The sequence below is a fragment of the Dipodomys spectabilis genome, unplaced genomic scaffold (genome assembly GCF_019054845.1).
Source record: "Dipodomys spectabilis isolate Male_0828 unplaced genomic scaffold, ASM1905484v1 ptg000329l, whole genome shotgun sequence".
NCBI classification, from domain to species: Eukaryota; Metazoa; Chordata; class Mammalia; order Rodentia; family Heteromyidae; genus Dipodomys; species Dipodomys spectabilis.
The window spans coordinates 3,869,315-3,889,080 of record NW_024871006.1 but is presented as its reverse complement, the minus strand read 5'-3'; the positions used below and the strand labels follow the sequence as shown (position 1 = coordinate 3,889,080).

The 19,766-nt window shown below is 50.0% G+C and overlaps 1 protein-coding gene across 1 annotated transcript; it reads left to right on the top strand.

Moving 5' to 3' along the window:
* The first annotated feature begins 1,906 nt into the window (after positions 1 to 1,906).
* On the top strand, positions 1,907 to 10,322 carry Cd300e (CD300e molecule). The gene is made up of 4 exons (XM_042702722.1): positions 1,907 to 1,982; positions 7,595 to 7,942; positions 8,542 to 8,773; positions 10,011 to 10,322. The coding sequence occupies exons 1-4, from the start codon at positions 1,943 to 1,945 to the stop codon at positions 10,240 to 10,242; spliced, it is 852 nt and encodes a 283-aa protein (XP_042558656.1). The 5' UTR covers positions 1,907 to 1,942; the 3' UTR covers positions 10,243 to 10,322.
* The last annotated feature ends 9,444 nt before the right edge of the window (positions 10,323 to 19,766 follow it).

Here is a 19,766-nt window from a genome sequence, read left to right as displayed (position 1 = left end):
ATTCTATGGAAAACTGTCCTGTAGGTCACTGAACTATATGAGTGCTGCTTAGTTCTAACACCCCATGACGACTCAGCCCCAGTAACAGGCTCTTTCTCACGATGACAACTCATTGTTATCTTCCAAGACAAAGAAGCTATTCCTCACCAAGTCTAGCCTCTCATATTGCAGTGACTACTGCTTCATAGTATTTGTACTGTCTTGGGGTTGAGGCTTACAGGTTATGTGGACTTTTCCTATAGCTAGAGTGAACAGTCTAGTCAACAGAAGGGTCTGGTTTTCCCTTGTATTGGAGTTGATTTTCCCTCCCCCAGTTGAAGGAGCTGGGGACTGGATCAGAGCTCCTTCTGCTGGGTTTGTTTCTCTGAATTCCTCTATCTCCCTGCTACCTCCTCTAAGGGTTCTGTTTGTTTGTTTGTTTTTCTGTTCATGAGCCTCGAACTCAGGGCCTGGACTCTGTCCCTGAGCCTCTCTATGCTCAAGGCTAAAGCTCAACCACTTGAGCCACAGCACCACTTGCGGCTTTTTCTGTGTATGTGGTGCTGAGGAATGGAACCCAGGGCTTCATGCATGCTCAAGGCTAGTATTCTACCACTGAGCCCCCTTCCCAGCCCAAGGGTTCTGATTCTTTCCCTCCCATTCCTTCTTCAGAACCTCATCTTGTCGGTGTCCTCAGATTCTTCTCCCACACAAAGTGAAAACAGTAGATGCTTCCAGTCCCTCGTCTTACCCCACCTCTTTCCTCTATCCTACAGATTTTTAATATCTAATGATCATTTATCATTACTTCCTATGAGATAAAAATGTTCCTCGATTTCACTAATGAAGCAGTGATTTAGCAACACGCTCAGGGTCATATAATGAGGAAATGACAGAGGTGGGCTCTGAGGGTGGACTCTGTGCTCCTAACCAGGACTTCCATTCTTTAAATTACTTCAGTGAGTGCGTAACTGGGGGGACCTTTCCTACAGGGAGTTAGAGAGTTGGGTCCGGAGACCATGCGGGCTTTGGAGATTTGACATTGGAGGCCGAGATGTGAGGGGGGAAGGATTGAGTGAGACATGGACACTCACCCGAACTTTTCTTTTCTTTCTTTTTTCTTTTTGAATCCTCCTCTAAAACTTTATTTCCTTGAGCTCAAAAGAACATACACAGATCCATGTAAAGAACAGTCATCATATAAAGCAACTTCACATCTAGCCTGCTAAACTAGTTCTAGTCCAGAAACAAATGGACAACAATGGCTAGTAACCAGGTGATCTGATTTTCTTTTTGAATAGTTCTTTCTCTGTGATCACTGGAGTTTTTCTTTTCTTTCTTTCTTTTTTTTGGGGGGGTCCGGTGGTGGGCCTGAACTCTGGGCTTGGGTGCTGTCCCTCAGCTCTTCAGCTCAAGGCTCTACCACTTGAGCCACAGTGCCACTTCCCGGTTTTTTCTTTTTGCTTATGTGGTGCTGAGGAATGGAGCCCAGGGCCTCATGCATGCAAGGCAAGCGCTCTACCACTGAGCCATCTTCCCAGCCCCTCACTGGAGTTTTTCAAGTGAAGAATGTCTATGGCTCCCAGTGTAGGGTACAGCCAAAGCGAATGGGTATCTACAAACACTACAGCAGTATCCTGGACAGAAAGGAGAGCAAGGAAGGCAAAGGACAAAGAATCCTCCCTGCTGGAACTTTCATGTTTTATAACTGACTTTCGTGTAGGCTTAGGGTGATCCAGACATTATATTTTAACTAAGGAAAAGAAAATTCAGCAGATTTGTCTCTTTGCCCTCACTTAATTCTCTGGAATCTACTTCCTACTCTTCTTTCTCTTTCGTTAAGTGGGGAAACCACTAAGAGCTTTTAAAAGGGAAGTCAGAAACAGGAGAAACCAATCACATACCTGCACTCCAGCTGGCATCGAGACTGGCTGGGAGCAGCCAGCACCAGGAAAGCAGGACCATGTGGCTTTCCCCTGTCCTGCTCCTCCTCTGCTTCCGAGGTGAGTGAGTGGGGCTGTGGCTTTGGGGACCTGACATTGTGGGTTATGGGTCAAACCAGGGGTCAGGTGCCCACAGAAGTGGGAAGAACATGACCATTCATACAGTTCTTGTCCTGTGCCTTCAAACATTTGCCTGTGGACCTTACAACCATTTACTGAGCATGTGCAATGGTGCGATAGGTGTTGTAATTATAAGTAAGGTGGGCGTTCAAAGGACTGGTGCTTAGATGGAGAACTCAAAGCCAAGTTGCTGGAAGGCAGTGCAGAACCTGGTTCCGTATGGATGCATTTATGGGCCACAGTGAGCCTTCACTCTGCTCTTAGAAGGATAGAAGGCTCTGCTGAGGCTTCGTGGAAGTCGGTTTTGAAAGACAAATGAGTCTGCTGAGCAGCAAAGGAATAGCATGGAGATAATAAAGACAAAGCATAGGAATTAGCAATAGTTCTGTGTTGCAGGCTTCTTTAAAGGGGTGGGGAAGGTTCACAAGGAAGACTTAGTAATGATGACGTTCACCTGCAACCCAGCCCTCAGGAGGCTGGGGCAAGAGGACTGGCAGTTCCAAGCCAGTCTGGGATTCGTGGTGAGACCCTACCCCAAAATTAAGAAGCTGGGCGCTGGTGGCTTACACCTGTAATCCTTCCTAATCAAAAAGACTGAGATCCGAGGATCATGGTTTGAAGCTAGCCCAGACAGGAAAGTCTGTGAGACTCTTACCTTCAATAAACTACTCAGAAAAAGCCAGAAGTGGCACTGTGGCTCAAGTCATAGAGTGCTAGCCTTGAGCATAAACAGGCTCAGGGACAACGCCCATGTCCTGAGTTCAAGCCCAGGAGCAGCAATAAGTAAATAAATAAGAACTCATCTTCATCTGGTTTGAACAAATAAGCAAAATTGCCCCTCAAACATTGGCCTTCCAGAAAAGAAACTCTTTTTAAAAAGCAGGAAAACACATTCCCTATCCCTACCCCCTCCCCCTCCCGGGGAAATTAAGTTTGGGGTCAAAATGAGAAGACAATCTTCATTGTTTGATTTATGCTCAGGATCTCTCACAAAACATAGAAACTGGCCAGGCACTGTTGGCTCACGCCTATAATCTAAGCTACATGTGAGTGTGAGAACTGAGGATCGTGATTTGAAGCCATCCTGGGAAGGAAAGTCCATGAGACTCTTATCTCCAATAAACTGCAAAAAAAAAAATCCAGAAATGGAGCTGTGACTCAAGTGGTAGAGCACTATCCTTGCACAAAAGGGACAGTGTGTGGGCCTTGAGTTAAAGCCTCAGGACACACACATACCTATGTCTATACACACACACACACACACACACACACACACACACACAGAAACTGCCTGATGCAATGACCAGACTCTTTCTAGAATGATGAGTGCAAAAGACAGATTTCAAGGTTGGTGACAGTGACCAAAAGCATATTTTTTTTTGTTGGTCATGGGGCTTGAACTCAGGGCCTGGGCGCTGTCCCTCAGCTCTTCAGCTCAAGGCGAGTGAGTGCTCTACCACTTGAGCCACAGCACCACTTCCAGTTTTCTGGTGGTTAATTGGAGATAAAAGTCTCATGGCCTTTCCTGCTGGGCTGGCTTTGAACTATGATCCTCAGATCTCAGCCTCCTGAGTAGCTAGGATTATAAGAATGAGCCACCAGTGCTCGGGCTCAAAATGTAATTTTTTAATCAGTAAAATGGTTGATCTCTTAACATCCATAATAATTTAGATCTTTAAAGTCAGATATTTGGAAGAAATGCATCTCATTACATATCGGAGGGACTTATACTGTCTTCACTGATGGTGGTGGTGGTGGTAGTGGTAATAGTGGTTAACAGTGATGTGATGATGGTGGTGGTTGTAGTGGTGATCATGATGGTGGTAGTTGTGGTGATGGTTGTGGTGGCGGTAAGGGTGGTGGTGGTTGTAGTGATGATGTTGTTGGTAGAGGTGTTGATGATGGTAGTGGTGATGTTGATGGTGGTGATGGTTCTGTTGGTGATAATGTCAGTGGTGGTGGTTGTAGTGATGATGTTGGTGGTGGTTGTGATGATGCTAGTGGTGGTTGTGGTTGTGGTGGTGGTGGTGGTGGTGGTTGTAGTAGTGATGCTGTGTTTGGTAGTGGTGTTGAGGATGGTAGTGGTGATGATGGTTTTGTTGGTGATAATGGTGGGGTGGGGGTTGTAGTGGTGATGATGTTGGTGGTGGTTGTGGTGGTGGTAAGGGTGGTGGTGGTTGTGGTGGTGGTAAGGATGGTGGTGGTTGTAGTGATGATATTGTTGTTGGTAGTGGTGTTGATGATGGTGGTGGTGATGGTGATGATGGTTTTGTTGGTGATAATGGTGGTGGTGGTTGTAATGATGATGTTGGTGGTGGTAGTGATGGTAGTGGTGAGGGTGGTGGTGGTTGTAGTGGTGATGATGTTGGTAGTGGTGTTGAAGAGGGTAGTGGCGATGATGATTTTGTTGGTGATAATGGTAGTGGTGGTGGTTGTAGTGGTGATGATGGTGGTGGTGATGATGATGGTGGTGGTTGTAGTAGTGATGTTGTTGTTGGTAGTAGTGTTGAGGATGGTAGTGGTGATGATGGTTTTGTTGGTGATAATGGTGGGGTGGGAGTTGTAGTGGTGATGATGGTGGTGGTGATGATGATGGTGGTGGTGATGATGATGGTGGTGGTTGTGGTGGTGGTGATGGTAGTGGTGAGGGTGGTGGTGATTGTAGTAGTGATGTTGTTGTTGGTAGTGGTGTTGAAGATGGTAGTGGCAATGATGATTTTGTTGGTGATAATGTTAGTGGTAGTGGTTGTAGTGCTGCTGATGGTGGTGGTGATGATGTTGGTGGTGGTGATGGTGGTGGTAAGGGTGGTGGTGGTTGTAGTGATGATATTGTTGGTAGAGGTGTTGATGATGGTAGTGGTGATGTTGATGGTGATGATGGTTCTGTTGGTGATAATGTCAGTGGTGGTGGTTGTAGTGATGATGTTGGTGGTGGTTGTGATGATGTTGGTGGTAGTGATGGTGGTGGTGAGGGTGGTGGTGGTTGTAGTGATGATATTGTTGTTGGTAGTGGTGTTGATGATGGTAGTGGTGATGGTGATGATGGTTTTGTTGGTGATAATGGTGGTGGTGGTGGTTGTAATGATGATGTTGGTGGTGGTAGTGATGGTAGTGGTGAGGGTGGTGGTGGTTGTAGTGGTGATGTTGTTGGCAGTGGTGTTGAGGATGGTAGTGGCGATGATGATTTTGTTGGTGATAATGTTAGTGGTAGTGGTTGTAGTGCTGCTGATGGTGGTGGTGATGATGTTGGTGGTGGTGATGGTAGTGGTGAGGGTGGTGGTGGTTGTAGTGATGATATTGTTGGTAGTGATGTTGAGGATGGTAGTGGTGATGGTGGTGATGATGGTTTTTTGGTGATAATGTTGGTGGTGGTGATAGTTGTAGTGATGATGGTGGTGGTGGTGTACTGGTGATGTTAATAGTGATGATAGTACTGGTAGTCATTATGGTTGTGATGGTAATGGTGATAAAGATGATGATGATGATGATGATGATGGCAATAGATAATTTAGATCACAGTGGAGTTTGAGTAAACTCTCAATTTCAGAAAAAGGTACCTGTAACACTGGTGGCAAGAGTCACCTTGTACCAGCTCCCAAGGCTGGGACATAGGAGAGCATGTCTTCCGTCTCTACAGTCAGTGACAGCCTGAAATCAGTCATGGTGAGAATATCTGTGCTGCAGAAACCAGCCAACAGCACAAATCAGGACTTAGCACCACTTCACTGCTTGTTTAGACCTGCTTGTTTCTCCAGTGCATTGGTTGGAGGTGCTCAGTTGATGAAACCTCTTCCACCCGTGCACAGGGTGCTGACTGATCTCCCTGACCTGTCCATCCCGGGTACATCTGTGACCGGAGGTTCCTCATGGAACCAGTTTAAAGCTCCAAAATCCCTTGCAGTGTGGATTTCAGTTCTCCATTTTCATCCCAGTTCCTGGCTTAGGTCCCTCCTTCTTTTCCTGGCTTTTCCTCTCCGCACACTGCACCTGTCCTGAGTTTGGGGGGACAGAGGGGCGTGGAACGTAATTGCTTTAAATGTCTGGAGGCACTCTGCAAGGGTTACATGGCCAGCCTGAGAACCGGAAGAAAGAGATGGATGAAAGGCAAGCTAAGAGGAGCTGATTCCAGGGGCTGGGAAGGTGGCTCAGTGGTAGAGTGCTTTTGCCTTGCATGCCTGAGGCCCTGGGTTCGATTCCTCAGCACCACATAAGCAGAAAGAAAAAAGCCGGAGGTGGCGCTGTAGCTCAAATGGTAGAGCACTAGCCTTGAGCTGAAGAGCTGAGGGACAGCGCCCAGGCCCAGAGTTCAGGCCCACGACTGGACCCAACCCCCCCCCCCCCCAAAAAAAAAAAAAACTAGAGGAGAGGATTCCAGAGCGAGGAGAGGGCAGAGGAGGAAAGTGAATTTCAACATGAAATGGCCAAAAACAGACCTTGTATTTGCTATGCATTTGACAATCTACACGTTCACATTGCCAACACAATTTTCTAAGATTTGATTTTGGTTCACATAGAGTAAGGACGTAGTTCTGAGGGACAGCATAATATTTTGGTATGTGTACATACTGTGTAAGGCTCTAGTCAGTCCTGTCGCTTACGACAATGTGAACGAACCCAGAGAACATCATGTTAAAGAAAACCAGGCTGGGAGTGTTAGTGCGGGCCTATATTCCCAGCATTTGGAGGCTGAGGCAGAGTGATCGTTATCTGAGGCTGGGTGTGTTAGTGCCGGCCTATATTCCCAGCATTTGGGAGGCTGAGGCAGAGTGATCATTATCTGAGGCTGGCCCCGGCAAAAAAGTGAGAGGCCCTATCTGAAAAATAAACTAAAGCAAAATATACTTCGGGCAAGGCTCATGTGCTATGCCTGCAATATGTCCTGAGTTCAACCCCAGTACGACCAAAACCAAACCAAACCAACACACGGACTGCAAAGAAAATCAGAAGTTGCATCAGAAAAAAAAAAATCAAATTTGACAAAGCAGTTTCAATGGCAACAAATTTCAATATGTCCCCTAAAAATTAAGAAACATAAGGGAAGGGGTGAGTTGGCAGGGGTGGGCAAGAACGTTGCTCAAAATGCACCCCGTTTATAAACTGCTTTGTTGGATGACAACCCTTTTGTACAACTACTTAAAGACAAAAAAGTTACAAAAAATTAAGCCAGACGCCGGTGGCTCACGCCTGTCGTCCTAGCTACTCAGAAGGCTGAGATCTGAGGATTGTGGTTCAAAGCCAGCCCAAGCAGGAAAGTCTGTGAGACTCTTAACTCCCATGAATCACTCGGAAAACCACAAGTGGCACTGTGACTCAAGTGGTAGAGTGCTAGCCTTGGGCTGAAGAGCTCAGGGACAATGCCCAGGCCCAGAGTTCAAGCCCCACAATCAACAAATAATAATAAAGTTTGAGTTGCAAGTGACCTGTAAGGCAAAGGCCTCAGGGAAGGGTTTTATTTGCCAGAGGAGGCAGGACAGGAGACAGGCAGGGTAGAAGGGCCTCACCCTCTCCAGCAAGCTGCTTCTGCAGGGACACCTGGAACTTGTGTCTTCCAGGCTGCTGGTCTCTGACAGGTCCTGGCTCTGTGACGGGCACCGAAGGGGGCTCCCTGCGCGTGCAGTGTCGGTATGATGAGGGGTACAGGGGCTACAACAAATACTGGTGCAAAGGAGAGCATGACATAGAATGTGAAAGTATCGTTCAGACCCACGGGAACGAGGAAGAGGTGAGGAGTGGTCGCGTGTCCATCAGAGACAATGGTGCCGACGCCACCATGGTGGTGACCATAAGGGACCTCCGTGAAGAGGACGCCGGCCCTTACTGGTGCAAGATCCAGACCGTGTGGATCCTGGATGAGTTGTCACGTGACCCTGCCGTGGCTGTAACCCTGTATGTTTCCCCAGGTAAGAGCTCTCGCAGCGTGGGTGGTGGAGCTTTTGACTGGACCCGGGGCAAGGGTGGAGCGTGTCTCTGAGACTGGTCCTCACTCTTGGTAGAGTTGACAGAAGCCCGTGAGGCAGGGGGAGGGAGAGGTGGCTGACTCGTCAGCTTTGGGTAGGGTCAAGTGAAGGGGTATAGCTGATGCCAATGGGCTGACACTTGTCCTTGGGGGGAGGCGGAGAAACCATGTGCCTGTTTCCTACGGGGTTAAGGTGGACTTAAGTGGTCTCCATCTGAGGGCTGCTTAGGGCCCCCTCTCAGGAGCCCTGGGAAGGTCTCAGGGCTGCAGGATGAGCCATCCTGCTCCCCCTTCCCTTGTCCGGGAGTCCTCACCAAGCAAGAGCAGTCCCCGGGAGATGCCTGCCCTCAGCCACGCAGCCTCAGACAGAGATGGTCAGAAAGACCTGGCTACAGCTCCATTCCACCCAAGAGGTGGCCTGGGTTTGGATTCTGAGCATGTCTCTAAACCCGCTGTGAGTGGACGGTTCTGTGTGACGTCAGATCCAAACAGGTGCCGAGACACAGAGCCGTGGCCTGACCTGTGACTCCCCTTCCCCCACAGCCACTACGACGCCCATGGTGATCACCACGTCCGCCACCCCGCTGGTAACTGCCACCTCCACCACCCCGCTGGTAACTGCCACGCCCACCACCCCGCTGGTAACTGCCACCTCCACCACCCCGCTGGTAACTGCCACCTCCACCACCCCGCTGGTAACTGCCACCTCCACCACCCCGCTGGTAACTGCCATTCAGAACCTCAGCACCAATAGGGTGTCTGCTGTCTACTCATGGTAAGGACCTGAGGCCTAGAGATGGGGAGGGGGTCTGGCAGCCTGTGGGACCTGTGGGTCGGGGGGGGGGGGTAGCAAATCATGTCTAGAAAACCTCCCTGCCAGCTGGCGTCTTCTCCAACGCTGCGTCAGGCATTTTTACATTCTCCGAGGCTGCACATGGTGCGGAGTGGGGACGGTGCAGGCTCTGGGCTGGAAGCTGCCTCTGGAAGATGTTGGGACGCTCTTCTCATTCCTCCTCTCACCTTGTCCTTCCCCACCTCACTTCAGACCAGGGGAAGGAGTCCTTGTTTTGTCTTTGCTCCTTGCCACCAGGAGCTGTCTGTGAGTTCTGTGGGGAGACAGGTTAGCTTCAGGCTGGAGTTTGGATCCATTTCCCTTCCTCTCCCAAAGATACTCAGAAAGGCTGTGATGATGGTGATGATGCCGGACCCAGAGGGGGTGGCACAAGGGGAAGACTTCAAAGCAAGTTTCCAGAAGGATTGAAGGATGGGAGAGGGTGACTCTTTTGGGGTTGTTGTTGGTGGTGGTCGTAGAGCTTGAACTCTGGGCCTGGGCGCTGTCCAGGCACTCTTCAGCTCAAGGCTAGCGCTCTACCACTTGAGCCACAGCGCCACTTCCAGTTTTCTGATGGTTGTTGGAGATAAGAATCTCAGGACATGGGGCTGGGAAGGTGGCCCAGTGGTAGAGCGCTTGCCTTGCATGCCTGAGGCCCTGGGTTTGATTCCTCAGCACCACATAAGCAAAAAGAAAAAGCTGTAGTGGCACTGTGGCTCAAGTGGTAGAGCACTAGCCTTGAGCTGAAGAGCTGAGGGACAGTGCCCAGGCCCAGAGTTCAGGCCCCACGACTGGACCCCCCCCCCCAAAAAAAAAAAAAAAGAATCTCAGGACTTTCCTGCCCGGGCTGGCTTTGAACTATGATCCTCAGATCTCAGCCTCCTGAGTAGCTAGGATTACAGGTGTGAGTTACCCACCAGCGCCCAGCAGGGTGGCCCTTGAGTGTGTTTCTGGAAAGCTGGGCTGCTCACCTTACTTTTGATGAGACTCTGATGTCCAGGCCTTGGCTGAAGGAGGAGAGGTCATGGAGTCACCTGGACAGGCTGCCCCGAGCCCTTTCCCGGTTCAATTCGGAATTATTTGGCCTCAGGAGTCTGGGCACACAGAGGGGCAGAGAAGAGGCGCCCCAGGAGCACTCCCCAGGGAGACGCCTCACTTCCTGTCCTCCTGTTGCCCACAGGTCTCTGTTCAGCAGCGTTTATGTCCAGATCCTGATTACCCTGAAGCTGCTCCTGCTCCTGGGTGTGCTCTGTGCCGTCGTCTGGGTGAACAGGGCTCAGAGAATTCCCAGGCAAGAGAGAGTCGCTTACCTGGGACTCCAGAAGGCAGTCTTCGATGAACTCTCCATACAGCTGGGCAGCTCATCAGACTACAGGGCCAAGACTTGGACTCTGGACAAAATGCAGCCGTGATGGATTCTGGGAGAAGTTATGGTTTCTGAACCTCCAGGGAGGATAGAGAGGACACTCCCTTGGTTTCCTCAGCCTGGCAGCTTCTGCTTGCTGGGGTGGGGGTGGGGGAGGGGGAGTGGAGGAGGTAGGGGGAGGGGGGAGAGATAGAGGGTGGAGAGGAAGAGCTCCTCCCTCCTCAGATCCCCTGCCTTCCATCCTCATGCCACTTCCCCATGGAAAGAATGTTCTGAACCTTCCATGCTCACCACCTAGTCACTACACTGGAGCTGCTCAGCTCAATGCCCGTCCCTCCCTTCCCCGCCCAGGGCAGTCATCACCCCTTCCTGTAGACACAGCTTTGGCTCCATGTCCTGTTCTGGAACCATCTTGGAGGATGTTAGAGAGCATGCTCATGCAACAGTGCTCTCTCCTAAGCACCTGGCATTCTTCCCCTCTCTGCACAGGCAGGGCTGGCCTGGGCTTCCCGTGGCCTTCTGGGCCTGTATCCTGAGAGCGCATGGGTGGGGGGTTCAGTGTGTCCAGCCGGGGCTGGCCAAGGTCCAGCAGCTCCAGGTTGGAGTGCCGAGGTGAGTCGGAGCAGCAATGGGAGAAGGAAGTGGGGGTGTCCCTAAGATCACTCCTGAATCCCCCCCCCCCAATTTATGCACACTGTTATCCAAAGGTCTATGTTTGCTATAGAAATTGTCTGATCCCACTCATCAGCAATGAACTCCTTCCACTAAGGAGGAAGATAGCTTTTCAAAGATGGGGTACAGGGCCCAGAGATGAAGACATGCTTCCCCACATCGGGACAGCCCGATGCTGCAGCCGTGGGTCCGTCCTAGCCCAGCATGGGCTCCACTGCACTTTTCACTGCCTGCCACTGCTTCTTCCCTGCACTTGGCAGAGAGGATCTGCATGCACAGCGGGCCACAAACCAATGTCCTCATCTCTACTCGCTCCCTGCACCTGGACTCAACTTTCTCCTGTGCCCCAGTACAAGGCCTGAACTGGTGATGCCAGTCTCCAGAGAGGGGCCACGTTCAGAGCAGCACACAAGTGAAGCAGCCCTCGAGGTCGTCACCACGGGAGGCCTGTGTGCAGAGCACTCTGCCCACACCGCTCCTCCTGGTGACGTCACCTCAGCTCAGCGCAGACTCTCTTGTGGCAACGCAGACGGAGCCAGCCTAGGGGAGAGGAAGTGAGGCATGCTGGCAGAGAGGCATAGCACCCAGCTCTATGTGTGTGTGTGTGTGTGTTTGAAGGTCTTTAAGTAGTTGTGTCAATTCAACATGTCAAGTTAGGAGTGCAAGAGCTCTTGAACAGTATCACCCCTCCATCCTTCCCTCCCAAGTGTGCCAGCTCCCTGTGCCTCGAGTGACTTGGTTGCATATTGACATATGTACGTTGAATATGATGACTGCATTCACCAATCCTTCTCCATATTCACCTGCCCTCCCTTCTCTTAAGCCCCGAGACAAAACAGGGTTCAGCTCCCGGGTCTCTTCATTCTGTTAAACTGTTGCTTCATTGTTGAGCTGGTTTTGTTTTCTTTTGGGGGGGGGGGGCTTTTTTTTTGGTATGGAATTAAGTAGTGCCCAGGGACAGGTGCCACCTTCGAAGGGTGAGTTCAGACCGGAGAGCAGAACCACTGGCTGAGCAAATGACACCTGGTTATGTGTATGCATTGGCAATCAGTTGCCCTTAACAATACAGTGACCAAAGTGAGACACGTCTGTAGGTTCATGCAAATCCTGCATGCTGGTCTGCAGGAGCCTGGTATTTACGGCTGGCCCATATGGTACCCCAGCAGGCACAGGGACTGGCCTTCTCAGGTGCACAGGTGGGCCTGCAGGGAGGAGGCAGGGACAGATGGCATCCAGGGGCCAGAAACAACTCAGCTCCCCACTTTGTGACTGGGTACCGGGTCATATGACACCTTCAGGATTCATCATTTTTATTGTATGTGACAAGGAGGTGCTAGGTTAAGATTCCATATGGAAGTTTAAAATCACCATGACAAATTCTTTTGAAACTGCTTGTCCATGCAGTTTGGGCCTTGATCTGGGGGTGGGGGCACCTGCTTATAATCTCAGTTACTAGAAGCAGGAGAAAGGAGGATCACAGTCTAAACAACTGGCCCTCTTGAAAGCAGGAGGTCCTATCTAAAACAATCAAAAAACATGGCTGGGAAGTTGGCTCAGTGGTAGAGCGCTTGCCGTGCACGCCTGAGGCCCTTGGTTCGATTCCTCAGCACCACATAAGAAGAAAGCCGGAAGTGGCGCTGTGGCTCAAGTGGTAGAGCGCTAGTCTTGAGCTGAAGAGCTGAGGGACAGCACCCAAGCCCAGAGTTCAGGCCCCACGACCCGATACAAAACAAAACAAAACAAAACAAAAACAAAGGCCAAAAAAAGGTCTGGGGCATGGCTCAAGTGGTAGAGCACTTGGTGAAGCACTGTTGGAGGTGTATAACCCCTCTGTTTGAGACTGGGTGGCCTGGGACTGCTTTAACCAGTAGGTTCCAGCAGGGTTTCTCAATCTGGCCCTCAGCATCCTTCGAAAGAGCCTGTATAGGTATTTTCCTGTCTCAAACCTTCTTCCCATGTGAATGAAATTTTAATACCAAAGGTACCCTGTGCATGTATTATCTCTGTATATAATTGGCCCTCTGAATTTCAACCAAATGAAGATCAAAAATACTGAGAGAAAGAGAGAAAGAGAGAGAGAAAGAGAGAGAGAGAGAGAGAGAGAGAGAAAGCACCTGGATGGGTGCTGATGGTTCACACCTGTAATCCTAGCTACTTGGGAGGCTGAGAATGAGAGGACCAGAGTCCAAGGCCAGCAGGAACAGAAAAGTTTGCAAGGCCTCTTCTCAAAAGAGAGCTGGATTCTGTGGTATGTACCTGCTGTCCTACCGGTGATGGGAGCCCTAAAACACGCAGACTGAGGAAAGGAGACCCTATCTCAGAAGTGGTCGGCAACAAAAGAAATAGGGCTAGAGGGCTGGGAAGGTGGCTCAGTGGTAGAGCGCTTGCCTTGCATGCCTGAGGCCCTGGGTTCCATTCCTCAGCACCACATAACCAAAAAGAAAAAAGCCGGAAGTGGCGCTGTGGCTCAAGTGGTGGAGCGCTAGCCTTGAGCTGAAGAGCTGAGGGACAGCGCCCAGGCCCAGAGTTCAGGCCCTACAACCTGACCCAAAAAATAAATAAATAGGGCTAGAGGCATGACTCATGGTAAGAATCCCAACCTAACAGGTATGAGAGAGACCTTAAGTTCAAATTCCAGTACTCTCTCTCTCTCTTTCTCTGTCTATAAAAGCCATCTAGATTGAACATGTAGAAACTTCCCTCTGCAATATACCATAATGAATGTTTACATTTGCATTGTGTCAGGTGTTATACATAATGCAGAGGTGTTGACTTGAGGTGTATGGAAGACACATGTAGATTTTATGGAAAATAATTTATGTAGGGGATGTGAGGATCTAGAACTGGTTTTTTATTTTTTGGTCAGTTGTGGGACTTGAACTCAGGGCCTGAGTGCTGTTCTGGAGCCTCTCTGTGCTCAAGGCTAACACTCTCCCACTTGAGCCACATGTGGTACCACTTCCTCTAGGACTGGTTTTGAAATCAGTTCTCTGCAGATACCTAAGAACAACTGTAGGAGTTACCATGTGTATATGAAATCTCCCCCTCCCCTTTCCCTGTTTTGGAAGGGTCTATAAAACTTAGGAGGTGGGAACCTCCTACAAGAAGTAGGTCACTGAGGACAGGAAGATCTTTGGAGGTATCCTGTCCCTAGTCCCTTCCTGCCCCTCTACTTCCTGTCTGCCATGAGGTGAAGAAACTCTTCCACCACCCATTGCTGCCATGATGATTCTAAGTGCAGGGAGCCAAGCAAACAAGCATGGAAGCCTCTGGAAACGTGGGCCAGGATAAGTCCTTCTTCACTGAAGTTGTTTCTGTCAGGTATTTTGGCATAGCTATAAAACTAATGCAGACCTTATCTTTAAAAAAAAAAAAAAGACTAAAAAACAAAAGGGATGTGAACATGGCTCAAGTGGTGGAACATTTGCCTACAAAGCCTGAGTTCACCTGATTCCATCCCCAATACACCGCCGCCCCGCCCCCCTCGACTCTGAAAAGTGAACCAACACTGGATGTGGTGGTATATACCTCTAGTCTGACAACTCAGGAGGCTGAGGTATGAAGATTATGAGTTTGGGGCCATTCTGTGCTAATGGAAACACTAACTCTGTCTCAGAACAAAACACTAAGCTAGCACCTGTCCCTAGCTGATAAGTGAATAGGCAAATGGTACAGATACATTCTTGTGGAGGAATGCAATGAAGAAAGACAAGTACTGTTGAGTACTGTAGCTCACACCTGTAATCTCAGCAACTCAGGAGGCAGAAATTGAGAAGATCATGGTTCCCGGTCAATCAGTGCAAAAAATTAAGAAGAACCCATCTCAGTGACTAAAAGCCAGATGCACGCGTCTGAAACCCACAGAGAAAGTTCCTCCACACGGCTGCAGCCCCTGCCTCACACCCCGCAGTGCACCTGGCAAAGCGCAGCTGATGGAGGACAGATTGGTTCTGTGTCTGTAGGAGTCCCTGCAACCTCTTCCCCCTCATTCAGGTCAACCGGAATCTGGGTTCTTGGCCCCTGTCACTCTCCTTTGATTCAGAATAAACTGTTTTCTTCTTTCCTTCACATCAAAATTGTTGTTTTATGTCAGTATGGACAACCTGATGTCTCTAAAAGTGGATTTGAGAGAGAGAGAGAGAGGAAGAGAGAGCACACTGCTGGACAATTATAATCCTAAGGATGCTCCTTGGGAAATCATGATCTATTTCCTACAACCAGCCCTCACCTCTGAGGCTCCCACCACTTCCCAATAATGCCACCAAATTCAGAATTCAGAATTCCACGATCAAGGCAGAGCCCCATGGTCCAATCACCTCTCACCCGTTTGATTTTGGGGGGAAAGATGCTTGACATCAAACAATGGCATAGATCTAGAAACAAAATGATATAATAGTTCAGAAAATGATTTGAAGCTGAGGGCCGGTCGCTCACGCCTGTAATCCTAGCGATTCAGGAAGCTGAGATCTGAGGATCATGGTTCATAACCAGCTTATGCAGGAAAGTCCCTGAGACCCTTATCTCCAATAAAGCACCAGAAAACCAGAAATGGTGCTGTGGCTCAAATGGTAGAGTGCTCGCCTTGAGCTGAAGAGCTGAGGGACAGTGCCCAGGCCCAGAGTTCAAGCCCCATGGCTGACTCCCCTCCCCTCCACACACCAAAAAGAAGACAACAAAATTGGAGGGGTGGGAGAGCAATGTCTAGAAAGAACATAAGAGAAGCTTCCAGAGGAAAGCTCCAGAACCTTCCCCTGTCTCTCGCCCTGGGCCCCCCAGGAACCTCTGTGACAGGTGAACCTGGACCCTGGCCAGAGAAGTCCACGGAATTCCAGGGCCTTCACGGAGCTGCTCAAGGCTGGGCCTTCCCTGGGCCTTCCCCTGGCCGCTGTGGTCCACCTGAATTTTGGTTGGTCCCCTTTCCCACAATTCCCTGTAACTCACGCCAATTCCAGCTGAGTCTTAGGGCTTTGCTCTTTCCCATCCTCGCCTCCTGCCTCTGCTGCCTCTCCACCTAGAACCGTCCTTTATTAATTCCATCCACCTTTTAAGGACAGATCGAATATTAGCTTCATTAAGATGAAAATTAATTAAGGGGTTTGGTTTTTTTTACATCTTTGAAACAGAGGGCCCCTCCTCTGATACCGCCAACTTGTCTATTGTGGTGGCGTCTCCTGGGGCCGGGTGTCCCCCCTGATCTGGCCACGGTGATTGGATCTCTCACTTAGGTCTGACACTTTGTCTGCAAGGCCATTGGATCCTTGGTTAGTTTTCTCCTCTGGGTGGGGGGGGGGGTCACGATCAGTCTGATCCCCTCTTCCACCCTAGCCTCATCCCTTCTCTGCAACCATGCCTGGGACCCCCTCCCCCGCCCCCACTCCTTCCCCCCTCCACCCTCACTTTCTCCTTGAACGGCCTCCAGCCCAGGACCTGAGGCACTGGTGCGGATCTGAGAGGGCGAGACGCCATAGTGCACATCCTAAAACTACCCTTGGAGTCTCTGCGCGCTCCTCAGCAGCCCCACGCCCTGCAGAGCCCCGAGCCTCGCTCAAGCTCCCTCTGGTCCTTCTCCACGCTCACTCAAGTCCTGGATCCGACCCCGTGACCAAGACGAAGGCCAGGGTGGAGTGGCCCCCAGCGCCTCATCCCATCAGGACTGAACACACCACCTTCTGCAGGGCAGGGGTGTCGGGGGGCGGTGGCAGGGGTGGGGGGAAGTGTGCCAATAGGAGGATGCAAAGACAGGCTCCTGGGAGAGAACTATCATGGCTCTATGTGTGGAGGGATCCCAAGGGCACCCCATGGTGACAGGCTAGTCTGGGGCAGCAAGCGCGTGCACCTCGGTAATTTCTCTTGGGAGGTCTTTTATTTTTTTTCTTTTTTGTCAGTTGTGGGGCTTGAACTCTGGGCCTGGGCTCTGTCCCTGAGCTCTTCAGTTCATACCACTTGAGCCACAATACCACTTCCGGTTTTCTGGTGGTTCATTGGAGATAAGAGTCTCAGGGACTTTCCCTGCCCGGGCTGGCTTTGAACCCCGATCCTCAGATCTCAGCCTCCTGAGTAGCTAGGATGACAGGTGTGAGGCACCAGCGCCGGCTCTTCGGAGGTCTTTGAGGCAGGTGGGCCTCATGTTAGCATCTGCGCCTCTCCATTGTGTTGAAAGCAGGAGGCCAGCTCCCATTCCCCTGCCAGCCTCTCCCTAGCACTGTGAGGAGGAAGGCTGGAGCCGCGAATGGACACAAGCAATACCTCTGCTCTCAGGAAATAGGAAAAATGGTTTATTCTGAGCCATCTCGAGACAAACCATGTCCCCGGGACACAGATTGCCGTTTGCTCCGGCAACAAGAGGCTAAGTGAACTTTTGTCCTCACAGAATGAAATGTACCTGTGCCAAGGTATTGAAAGAGCTCTCGGGTGGGTGCCCAGGCAGGGTGGGGGTGAGGGTGGGGGTGGGGGTGGATCAATGTCTTTCACACCTCTCAGGCATTGTGGTAGCTTAGAGTTAGCAGAGCTGTGCTCTGTGAAGCTTAGTGAACTCTATCTAAAAGTCAAGAATTTTCTGAGTTTTCTGCAAAAGTTAGGGGGATGGGGATCAGGTTAGAACTGAAGTTTTTAAATGTCATGTGTGTGTGTGTGTGTGTGTGTGTTTGCGTGTTTGCATGCCAGTACTGAGGCTTGAACTCAAGGCCTGGGCACTATTCATTAGCTTTTTGCTCAAGACAGGTGCTCTACCACTTAAGCCACAGCTCCACTTCCACGTTTTTTCCTTTTGCTTGTTAATGGGAGATAAGAGTCTCATGGACATTCCTGCCCAGGCTGGCTTTGAACTATGATCCTCAGATCTCAGCCACCTGTGTAGCTAGGATTACAGGCGTGAGTAGCCAGCACCCAGCACAAACATCTATTAAAACAGTAGCCCCTCCTAAAGGTAGCCCCAGACTACTTTGCCTTTTTGTTTTTTGTCAGGGCCTGGGCACTGTCCCTGACCTCTTTTGCTCAAGGCTAGCGCTCAAGCACTTTAAGCCTCAGCTCCATTTCCAGTTTTCTGGTGGCTAACTGCAGATAGGAGCCTCACAGAGACTTTTCAGCCTGTGTTCTCCACATCATGGTGTTTTATTCAGCCAAGGTGAAGCCACCTGCAGCCTCTTCAAAGTGAGAATCACACCTCTACCTGGGACTGCAGCAGGCCGAATGAGGATTCCCCTAAAGAGACTGTGATCCTCAAAACCTGTGAATGTGGGACTGAGACTGCAGCTCAGTGGTAGAGCGCTTGCCTAGCACGCGTGAAGCCCTGGTTCCATTCCTCAGTACCACATACACAGAAAAAGGTAGAAGTGGCGCTGTGGCTCAAGTGGTAGAGTGCTAGCCTTGAGCAAAAAAAAATTAAGGACAGTGCCCAGGCCCTGAGTTCAAGTCCCAGGACTGGCAAAACAACAACAAAACAAAAACTGTGAGCATGTTATGCCCAGTGGCAAGGAAGGGTTAACAGCAGATGGATTTAAATCACCTGTCAGCTGACCCAGGGAGGCTAAGGTGGTACCTGAGTCCTCACAGGGACCTGCAAATGAATGCCAGACAGAGCAGGAATGCCAGTGGCAGAGTGCTGAGAGAGGAGAAAGACCCTTGAATGTCCTTGGAGATGGAAGGGCCACAAGCCAAACACCACGGCCGCCTCTAGAAGCTGGAAGAGGCGAGGGCACAGATCACTCCTGACACTGCAGGAGGAGCAGCCTGGACGCTCACATCACACTTATCTCCAGAGCTGCAAGGCTTAACATTTGTGTTGTTCTGGCCTGGTGCTGGAGGCTCTCGCCTGCATCCTAGCTACTCTGGAGGCTGAGATCTAGGGATCAAAGTTTGGAGCCAGCCTAGGCCAAAAACAAAAAAAAAAAAAGAAAGAAAGAAAAAAGAAAAAAAAGTCTATGAGATTCTTACCTTCAGTTAACCAGCAACACACACACACATACACACACACACACACACACACACACACAACCAAAACCAAAACCAAAACCAAAACCACACACACATATACACACAACCACAACCAAAACCAAAACCAAACACACACAACCAAAACCAAAACCACACACACACACAACCATAACCAAAACCAAAACCACACACACACAACCAAAACCAAAACTACACACACATACACAAACCACAACCACAACCAAAACCAAAACCACACACACACAACCAAACCAAAACCACACACACACACACACACACACACAACCAAAACCACACACACACATACACAAACCACAACCACAACCAAAACCAAAACCACACACACACAACCAAACCAAAACCACACACACACACACACACACACACAAAACCAAAACCAAAACCACACACACACATACACACAACCACAACCAAAACCAAAACCACACACACACACACATAACCAAAACCAAAACCACACACACACAACCAAAACCAAAACCACACACACACACACACACACACACACACACACACACACACACACACACACACATACAACCAAAACCAAAACCAAAACAAAGTGGAGCTGTGGCTCAAAGTGGTAGAGCACTAGCCTTGAGGAAAAAGCTCAGGGACAGCATCTGGACCCTGAGTTCAAGCCCCATGAGAAAAAAAGAGCAGATTCAGGAAAGAAGTGGAGGGATCATGTGACCCAGAAAAAGAGGAAAGAGACCTGTGCAGGAAGTGGAAAGACAGGCCAGCATCACTCTGGGGGTCATTAGCATAAACACTTTCCTTGCAGACTGGTGACCAATGAGGGGTGAGAAGCACATGGGGGCGGGGTCTTCCCAAATTGAGCAACTTCCCCTTCCTCAGGCTCTCAGGGGAGGAGCAGCAGGGGAGGCTCTGGCCACAGGGCCCTGGTGGAAGGGGTGGTTTGAG